Source organism: Melospiza melodia, chromosome 3, assembly GCF_035770615.1.
Source record: "Melospiza melodia melodia isolate bMelMel2 chromosome 3, bMelMel2.pri, whole genome shotgun sequence".
Lineage (NCBI taxonomy): Eukaryota > Metazoa > Chordata > Aves > Passeriformes > Passerellidae > Melospiza > Melospiza melodia.
Genome location: NC_086196.1, coordinates 54,679,846 through 54,690,438, shown reverse-complemented (window position 1 = coordinate 54,690,438; position 10,593 = coordinate 54,679,846). Strand labels below are relative to the sequence as shown.

The 10,593-nt window shown below is 41.7% G+C and overlaps 1 protein-coding gene across 9 annotated transcripts in view; it reads left to right on the top strand.

Annotated features, from left to right (window-relative positions):
• Nucleotides 1-327: 327 nt before the first annotated feature.
• The window catches only part of MAP3K4 (mitogen-activated protein kinase kinase kinase 4), a 66,862-nt gene continuing 56,596 nt past the window's right edge, over nt 328-10,593 (top strand). For 7 of the 9 annotated variants that reach the window (XR_010027124.1, XM_063151786.1, XM_063151787.1 and 4 more), the window contains exon 1: nt 4,269-4,365. Coding sequence is in view for 8 of the 9 variants with exons in the window: in XM_063151786.1 (XP_063007856.1) it covers nt 4,289-4,365 (77 nt within the window). In the remaining variant the exon portion in view is untranslated. Of the gene's footprint in view, nt 477-4,268; nt 4,366-10,593 lie in introns of those variants that run through there. The other 2 variants (XM_063151783.1, XM_063151788.1) reach the window with 2 other exon arrangements.

Sequence of the window (10,593 nt, the reverse complement as noted above, 5' to 3'; positions counted from 1 at the left end):
GTACATAAAAATAATGCCCAGTTGAAGTGATAAAACAATAATCACAGGAATGTCTCTGACCTCATGGTACTCTTACTAACAAATTCTCCTTTAATAGTGGTGAATTAATGGTATTGAGCCCTGTGCAATCTGACATGCAGCCTGTGAGATGACAGAGCTCAGACAGAAATATTCCACCTCCGTCAAGTTAGCTGGCTCCTATTACAGCCCGGTGTTAAACCATGCTGCTGAACAAGCTTTGGCAGCTCCCATGCCAGCTTCCCAAGTGAATGAATCACAGCAGTAACGGGTGATTGAACAGGGCTATATACAGTGGGACTCCTTAATTTCTGTCAGCTTCACACTTCAAATCAATTGCAGCAAAGCTCTGGTTAGATAACACTGAAAAGTGAGTTCTGTTTCGTCCAATGCCAGCCCCAACCTGATCTTCTGTGAGAACAATGAGACTGTAGATGGAGGAGCCTGCATATGCCCAGGTAGAAACACATCTTGGTGTTTTATTTGGACTCTGGAAATGCAAGTTGCAATGTCTACATAAGGAATGGTGTCAGGTTGTGTTCTAGATATTAAATACAGGAATTGTTCATGTTTTACTCTTCATTGCACTGCAGAAGAGCATTTCTAATCTATGACCAAGAAAAAATGAATATTCTGTCTTCAGCACATTTTACTAAAACTAGATTAACTATACCTAGCAGGCTGTTTCTAATGTCTGATTAAATTAGCTTTTACTTTTAAATGGCTTTCAGTAGAATTAAAATAAATAACTTATTTGAAGGAAAAACAAATTGTACAAAGCTAGTTTTGTCAATAATTTTTTTTTTTTGCATGCAGTTCACACAGTGAAGAAAAATCTGATACTAGATTTCATTACTGACTTAAGAAAACCCAAAATCAAGTTGTGCCTTATTCTGTGCAACATTCATAATGTGAAAAAAAAAGTTTGGAAGTTTTGCCCTGTGACAGGTACCAGGAGAAAAAATTTCAAATATATTTTTAAAACATATTTATTTACCTACACGGAAAAAATATTTGTTTGTCTTCATTAGGACTTTTTGTATATAGAAAACACCTGGAGAAATGGCAGATGGCAAAAGCACAGCTGCATGTACAATTGTGCCTGATACCTGTGATGACTTGAGGAGGAGGGAACAACAGAATATATGCCCCAGGAATCGATAGAAATTTCGAGGGTAGCTGCAGTAGAAATTTGAAAATGCTATGTCAAAGACCTATTTTTGTTATTGGGATGCTATTGCCATGTCAAATTTCTATTGCAAGTTCTAATTCAAGTCAAATTTCTATAGCAAGTTACTGCTACTGTAATAAAAGGCATGCTGCTAGAATAAAAAGCAATTCCTAAGCAATTGTCACATCTGTTAAATTATAAAGCCAGATGTTTTATGAAAAAAAAAAAAAAAAAGAAAAAAAATTAATTCTAAAACCTCTGAAAACAGAATTTAAACCGAAATAAGTTTGTCTATTTTGACAGTAACTTGTTTCCTGGTTTGTTTTTTTAACCTGGAATTTTGGAGTCATGATTTTGCCACATCACACAATAAAATCCATTCCTAATATTTTAACTCTATTTTCTTAAAGATAGATGCTACTTATTGTGATGTATATTTTAATTTTGTGCCACCTTCTGTTCCAGTAGTAGAACCAGAGTGAAAGTGAAATTTATCAGTTTCCATGCACCTATGAAATATTGACATGTTTAGACTCAGAAAATGGCAGTCAGGAAGTCTCTGAAATATGATATTCCTTAAAAGAAGCAAAAATAATTAAATTTTTTTGCATATCATTTTTTTAAGACCTCTGTATTGCCTTGAAATTTTTTCTTTGCCAAATATTATCTGTATATAGGCTCTGAGATTCGTATGTCACCTGTTGTTTCCTGTACTATCACTTCCAAATATTCCTGCATCTCTTAATTCCTTCCCAATTTCTTGGTACGGCCATTCATAAACTTCTTCTCTTACAATCTTCTCCTTGATGCCAGGAGCTATGTTACTCACTATGGTCAACTGCAGATAAAGAAGCATCTCTGTATCAAATTTACAGCCTTGCTTTGCCTGGCCAGTATCTGTAGTTCTAGGATATTTTCTCGGATATACCACAAGAATGGGATGCAATGCAATATGCTGGGTTACCCTAAAGGGGAAGGGGAAAATGGGAACAGGGAAGAGTTTTCTGGACCATTTTGTTTGAGAGATTGCAGTGAACCCCCGTTTACTCCAGTAAACTATCTTAACATTTACAGAAAGTAGTGGCAGTGGTCAGTCCCCATTTCTCCCTTTGTCAAGGGCCCTTGGGATGTCTCCACTTCCACACCATCCCATCTATGGCAAAATCAGATTTAATGAAAACTCTGTGCTTCTAACAGACCACTGCATTGATGATTTTGATAGAAGAAGCAAAGAAGCTGAAACATTTTGCCAGGATTGCTAAATACATCTCTGCCCTGCAAACAGCTGCAGAGATGGTGTGAGACAATGATCCCTAACTGAAAAGAATGTTCAAATTTAATCTGTAACATTGACTCTTTGCTATTTGTGATTATACAATAAACACATGCATACTGTGGAGTAAGCAGCTTTACCTTGGATAATGCATGCTTTTTATGGAGATGACAACTAATTTATTATGTTAGCACCTCAGAATTTTTGACCTTCAGCTATGGTTTCTAAGTTTTGTTCACCATGACAGATTAGTGGGAATGTATTTTGTGTATCTGCCATTGGAACTGCTTTATGGTTTTGTACTCAGGTACTCCAGTAAAAGTCTTTAACATGCTAAATATTGCATTTTTCCATTACATGAGGTATCGTAACTAATAATTCTTGACCTAAATGCTGAATGTCTTGATGTTTCAACATCATGATCATCAGGGTCATGGTTATTTGGGTATCTTTCTTGACCTATGGAAAAGAGTCTAAGTGGCTTCCTGCATAATGATATTTATCTGGTCCTGCATTTATAGCATGCATTCATTAAGATAAATAGTAGATAGTATTAAGATGATATTAAGATGATACAGTAGAAGTATATCCTGCATTTCAGTTTTAAAAAAATTCTTTTGTTTTAAAGGGACTGTTGAATTTGCTTCCTAAACTTTGATAGACAGGTGGACAACTTTATTTCATAAATAATGACTTTACAACTGAATTATGGTACCAGACTAGAAAGGTGCAAATTTCTTGTACAGCTAATGAAGGCACTAGTGCAAAAAAGCAGAATCTAGAACTGATTCTAGTCCAAGCTCAAATTTCACCCATCAGAAATAATGCATGTGCTTTGTGTACACATTACTGATGCCAGGGCTTGTTGCTGTGCTTCCAGTCCCGTAACACAGAAGGTGAGGCTCCCTTGAGAGTCGATTACAGCAATTAAACGACCCGTGGCACTTTTCTGCCTTTCACGGGAGTTAATATCGATATTGGTATTCCAGCCAACCTACAGATTAGGAAATCACATTTTCCTCCCTGTATTTCCAGCTGGATAACGTGGCTCCAGTCCTCTGTCCGAGGCTGATAACCAGCGCTGCTGGAGGGTTTAAAAAGTTCAGGTTCATAAATTCAAACAAGTTACTCTGTCAGCAGCAGAGCATAAAAGACAGAAGGTTATTCTTCCACCCACGCCCCCGAAGGGGACCTCAGGGGTCTCTCAGCCCTCCACCTCCTTGGGTCCGGCCGCGGTCGCTCCAGCCCCCGCAGGCGCTGCACTCGGGGCGAGCACCTGCTGAGGGAAACCATCTTCCCCTCAGCGCTAATACTGTTCTTCTCTCTCTGTGTGCCGGCGGTGTGGGAGCGAGCAGCGGCAGGGACCGCGGCGCCCGCAGGCAGCGCCTGACGGCTCCGCCGCCGGGGCACGGAGGGGGCGGCAGCTCCCGCCGCGCCCCCGTCACCGCCCCGCCTCGGGATAACCGCGGCCCCTCGCGGGGAAGTGCGGGGATGTAATCTCCACGGTGCCGGAGGGAAGCGCCGCTGTCACACAGCCCGTCCCGACCCCGCGGCCGAGAGGAGGAAACCCGCACCGAGAGCCGCCCCCAGCCCGACCGCGGCGGAGCGGGCGCCTCTGGCGCGGCCGGTCCCTCCTGGCGCGCCGTAGCGATGCTGCCGGCGCCGCTGCCCTCGGAGGCTGTTCCCAAGATGGCGGCCGCGCGGGCGGCTCTGCGCTGCCGCGTTCCTGCAGCCGGGTAGGGACCCGCTCCCCTCCTCCCGCTGCTCCCGCTCCTCGCTGCGCCCCCGCGCCGCGCACCGGGGGCCGCCGCCATGCCGGTGCATGCATGAGAGACGCCGCCGCGCTGGTTTGTGCCGCCGCCGCTGCCGCCATGGAGGAGCCGCCGCCGTCGCCGCCGGGGAGGTCAGTGGGCAGCGCTGGCTCACGGGGCGAGCTCCGTGCAGGGAGCGGTGCCGGGCGGGGGTGCGAGCGCCGGGCCGGGGGTGCACGCTGTGCCTCCGGCCCCTCCGCGCTGCAGAACCTGCGGCTGCAGCTGCTGCTGCTTCAGCGCTTCTGCAGAGCGCCCACGGAGCGAGACGGTGCTCGATAAGAAATCTCTAGTGGCTGCGGTGGGTAAGGCAGTGTTTTGTGGGCGCTTTGCATTTAAAAGCAAATCGTTTCCTTCGCCCCCAGCCTCGCAGCAGTGCAGGCGGGTGTGCCGGGGCACTGCCGCCCGGTGCCGGGGTCGGGCCGGAGGCTGCGGAGCGGCGGGGGAGCGGCAGCTGGAGCCCGCGGGGCGCTGACCGAGCGTGACCCGCGCTCCTTGGCTTGTGAACTGCAGCCATAAAAGCGCTGCCCTCTTGCGAGGCTGTCTCGTGTTTATGGCAGCCGGGATGAAAATCGGGTTCTCGCTGGCGTGCCGGTAAAACAGCGGGGTCATGGAGTATCGCTGCTGGCAACGCTGCAGTCGATAGTTGTAAGACGAGAGAGTTAAAAAAAAAAAAAGAAAGAAAGAAAGAGAAAGCGCTCACAAAGAAGTGTTGTGATGCCTCAAAGCTTTCTGCAACTGCTGTCACCTCCTGAATGTGCTGACCTGCGGATTGGCTTTTTGCAAGTCTCCATCTGTGCCCTGCTGAGTGATGGGGGTGCAAATTACTTTATGGTTTAGTGTTTCCAGCTGTCTGCAGAAGTGTTGCATAAGTCCAAGTTATTAATGCCGTGGCAATTATTTCTCATTTTTAAGTAACATCCTGTTGATGCACTTCACTTCTCACTAGGAGGCATTCAGGAAACGTTTTTAAAACGCTTGTGTGATCAATTAGTACTGTAAGGTAGTAGTCAGGTGCATTGTGTTCCAGGTGTGCTGTGCAAAATATCTGCTGTCGTGTTGCTGAGAGAGTTCTTGAGTATTGTGAGCTGCTGTTTTGTACTGATGGAATAAAAGGGAAGTTGTGGTGTGGCTCAAGGTGTAACAATGCCTTTTTTAATGTGCATTAACGATTTGTTTTTGTCTCATGAAAATGCCAAAATCAGAGTATGTATAAAGTTTGTAAGATTTAACAGAAATATTTTAAAATACAGATGCTGCAGGGTGACTGAATTAGTAAGCTTCTAAGTTCCTTTTCAAAGGACTCTTCAATGACTAATTCTGCAGGTTAAGCAGAAAATGATTTAAAATAAAGTTTGTACAAGAGCATGACCCTAGACCTGGGCTGTCTTCATGTAGAAGAGTAATCTGCAGAGCCTGAATGGAAAACACCCAGGCATTTCCTGTGCAGGGCCATTTCTGACCTCTGCTGGATTCTGCTTATTACAGGACAGTTTATATGAGTCGGATGTGGGTGTGGACAATGTGGTGACAACTTTACCCAGCAAATGAAAATTGAATTAGCTATTTCAGAGTGAGCTGGTGGGTGGGAAGGGGATGTCTCAAAACAATTAGGCAGCCTTAATTTGTGTGGGGTAGTGCATGTACTGCATCCACTGTGATTCACTTCTGTGTGTACTTTGTGTCCCGAGTTCACACCTGCCTCTCTGGCTTTATGCAGCACTTGCTTTTGCTTTAATGTAGTACAAGTATAGTGTCTGAAGCTTTTTCAAACATGATTGCTTCTGATTTACATTTTGGAATCATTGTTAGGTGTTTATTCTTGGGGTTGTGAGGTCAGAATCTTGTTGAAATCAGTTTATTTTGCACAGGCTTGGGCGTTTGAAATCCATTTGATGGCAGATCACTTTTAATCCTTTTTGTAGAGTGTGAATGTGTTCTTATGATAAAGAGTTCTGGCTAGTATCAAAGTGCATTGCTATAATGCATTCTCTTTAAGTTAACTTCAGTTCTGGTGGAGAAGCGTTCAGTCATTCTGAATTAGCAATACACCTACATTTGTTTCATAAACAAAACTTATTGATTTGTTGTTTTGAGACTGCTTGATGTGAGAAATCTGCTTGTATTTGTGTGAGGATTCTGTCTCTTGTTAGAGTATAAATGCAATGGTAAGTTTTGTAAACTGAAGGCAAACACAAAATTTATTTATTTATTTATTTTTAATTACACAATCCTTAGTCAAAAGCTTTTGATTGTGAATCCCTCTCCAAAACCACACCATTTTTCCTAGCTCTTCCTTTCTTTCTTGAAACACACTTTGGGGGGGAGAGAGGGGAGACAGCTCTGAAGTGAAAAATGCTCAGGGAAGCTACGAGCAGATGTTGATTTTGAGATAGAATTGCACTTTGACCCTGGATAGCATGCAGAGGTTATGGATAAGTGAAAAGATACTACTGAAAGGTTTAGTGAGGAATTCACATTTAAGTATCAATCCTTAAAACAAATGGAGAGTTTTCAAGCTAAAATGTTTCCACTTGAATAATTTAGAATGCTAATAAAAACAGATGCCTTTGGTGCTTCTTGATTATTACCCATTGGCTTTAAATTTCCCAAGCCAAGTTTTAGGCTTTCCCAAGAATTTTCTGGCACAAAATCCACAGTAGAGAAAAATGAGGCCTTAAGCATGTCCCACGTTGGGACTTTGCCCTTTGTTTGGGGGCACTGCAAAGGCATGAAGAGCCATAGGGCTACCCTGACTTGTGCCCTGATTGCTTGTACCCTCTTTTCTCCTGGCATACATCCAGTGCAAGGGGTGAAGGAAGTGGGACAGAATTGTGAATTATGTGGAGGCTTCCTCCTTGCTGGGGAACTTGTCAGTAGTCTGTCTGTCAGATTTGTTGTCTCCAGGATGACAATGAATTGGGGCTGTCAGTCTGCAGCATCTGTGGTTTGGGAGAAGCATGAGGTTATGTCATGAATTGTGCTCAACATATTTTCCTGCTTGCCAGACTATCTGTATGGCTGATAGTGTATGAGCAGTGAAAGAGTTTATTTTATTAACTTAAGATCATAGCTTCAGTGGGAAAAATGATTTAAGTATATAGAGCTTTGCCATAGCTTTTATTCCCCCCGTGCATTTAAATGAGGTGAGATGTAATCTCTGTTCTATATGTATTGCATTTTCTTGTTTACATGTGCAGGACTGGAATGAATGACTGATTGCTCCACCTACGCACAAACACACATGAAGTGCTGGTTGAGATGTCTTTGGCATTTGTAGCAGTAAGGATTAGTCGGTGTTGTGTGGCTGCTTGGGTTGTTTTTATGTCTGTTAATTAGTGCTGTCTGTGTCAAGGTTGGTTTTACTATTATGTAAGCTAGTGATATTGACCTTTGTGGAATGCAAACTGCTGTGATGAAAACAAATCTACTGAATTTCAAGGAAAGCATAAGGAATATGCAGTAATTCTCACTTCAGGGAGTTAATTGGGATTTTTAGAGGTTTATAAAGATTTGACTTCCATGACAACCACATTTCTTAAATTATATCCAAACCATTCTTTTAAACTGCATCCAAAATACATTTAGCAGACAATTTTTCATAGTAGCAACTGCTAGTCAATAATGTGTTGACCTCTGTCAGCACAGGAGTCTCAGCTTGTTTTATCAGTTGCGTGGTTGGATTTGCTGTCATCTACAACATTTATGTTTGCAAAACTGTTACTTTCCTTCAGTTTTATTCTTCTCTGATATTGATTGCACTGATGCTATATTTAGTCTGTAATTTATTAAGTAAATCATTTTTGAATTTTAAAAAATAACTTAGAAGCTTATTTATTTGAAGAGTTGACAGGGGTCTCGTGCTCACTCTTGGCTTACTGCAAGCGTAAAGCCAAATGAGAATCTTTGTCTTTAACATCTGAATTTGAGTGTTACTAATGCTCACTTGCGTCCAGTCCAAGAACCCTGTGTGTAAAGTCACATTAATTTGTCATGAAACCCAATCAGGTTTATTCTGGAGTCAGACAAGATAGGATGTAACTATTGTGCTGATGAATGTCTCCTGCAGTCTTGGGGTAGAAGGAGGAAATTAGTTCTGTTCTGTCTGTGTTCTGCTGATATTTAGTGCTACTGAGTATCATGTGTTGCTTTCTAATGTGGTGTAAATGTATGGTTTATTGTGCCCTTGGCTTACTTGTGCTGCTGATTTACTTGCTGTTGCTTTTCCTGAGAGCAGTATTTGGAAGAGTTTTTACCATTTTGGCTGCAGAACATCCATTCAGTAAGTGATAACAAGGCCACAGTTACTCATGCCTCGATGACTTCTTGGCCTCGCTGTCGAGCTCTCCGTGGGTGTGACCACTGAGTTTTCGGGATGCTCCAAACAGTGCAGAGGACTGAAGTCCCATTGCATTGCATGGATTTTCCAAACCTCACAGACAAGAAGTCCAGCATGCCATGCTCAGAGAGCAGCTTCCATTGAAAACCTCTTTAACTTCCAATGCTTCACCTTCAGGGTTCTTGTAGACTTTGCCTTTGTCTAAATGATGAACTGAAACTTTGGGATCATAAGCAGTTATTAGCTTTTTCTTATCTGGGAATGGAACTTTCTGCCAGAAGAGTAGAGTGTGTGTGGGAGAGTGGGGGGAGAATGGCTGTTACAGTTCTTTTTATCTTTTATCACAGGTCTGTGCAATTCCCAGTTTATCACTTTTATATATTATATATTTATAGTTGAACCTAGCAACCTAACACTCTTTTCTCAGTAGTATGTAACTGTTCTTGGTGTAGCTTAAGTTTTCCAGAAAAGCCATGCAGGTGTGTTAGTACAGATTTTTCATAAATAGTTCTTAATTAAGTGTACTTTACTGCATTGGTGTGTGGCTTGAGACCTTGGGATCTGATCTGTGCAGGTGCCAAGAGCTTAATTGCAGCACTTACCCTTTGGATTGATACTGTACTATGTAGAGCTCAAACATCATTAGTGAGGAAAGAATATTTCAGATATTGTTACTTTAAAAAAATCAGTTCAAATTCCCAAATATGAGCTAGCATAGAGTTGAGGTTGAAAAAGTAGCACTAAAGGAGAAGCATGGGGTCTGGAATCAATGAATATTTTAACATCAGTAGTTAAATGAAGAGAGCTGGGTACTAACTGGGCTGGGTAAAGCTCTCTTAGCTCTTGTTTCTGCAGTTCTAACCTTTGATCCATTTGCAGCCCCACTTGGCAGGCTTAAACGTGGATGTGGAAACCTAACAAACCCATCAACACTTTCACACTTTATTGCACATTATAGAGCAAGGGTAGAATTAAATAGACATTTTTACTTTTGAAATAAAATATGGCATAGTTTTAATCAAATAATCTATTGGGGGCAAGCTCAGAAATGAATGTGCTGTAAATGCTGTTACATCATGGTTCAAATTTGTATGAAAACTTATAATAAAAATCCAAGATGGAAAAATTAGTTAAGCTTTCTGTGTTTTCAAATTTGCTGGTAAAAAAGAACTGAAAGTTCTGAGTAGTTTTTTCTGAGATGAGAACATGAAGAACTGCCAAAACTTTTATGAGAGCTTTATTTTATTAATTTTTTATCCTTATTTCTAGTTGGTATAACTTGCAGAAGAAAAATTACTTCCTTAAATCATTTAAATGTGTCTCAGTAGTGCTTATCACTACTTGCTATAAAAGATATGATGAATCCTACTTTGCATTGTGCTTAATTTATTCTTGAATCAATGTTTGACAATCTCTTCTTTTGAGGTTTACTATGTTGTTCTAATCAGCCAAAAGGTGCTTCAATACCTAACCACTCTTTCAATAACTTTGGTTAGATTTTTCTGTGACATCGTCATTCTGTTGTAAATATAGTAAGCACATATAGAAGCTTCTGCCCAGGAATATAGGAGAATTTTGGGAGAAGTGCCAAAGTAGTAGTAATTCGCAGAACTGACTCTGGTGGCTTCCAGATCTTGAGAAGGTGAACATTCTGTTAAAACTTTTGTCTTAAACTAAAATTTGCTAGTAAGTACATTAGTGCTCTTAAGGAAATTTGTGATGCCCAGTCAAATGTGTGCTTGAGGTCTACTGTAGAAATGAAGTGTGTTCACACTTGCTGGGTCCTTCCATTCTAATTAAACAGCTTAATTGAGAGTTACCAAGGAGCAAAAGTTGTTGCTGGGAATCAATTACAGTTTAACTGTTTAGCTCAAAGCTGTGCATTAGTCTTTTCCCAAGTAATGACTTTTATTTTGTCCTTGGTGGTTTCTGGAGACGCTGTGGTGGTTTTCTCACAGTGAAGTCTCACTCCAAGCCACTGTTT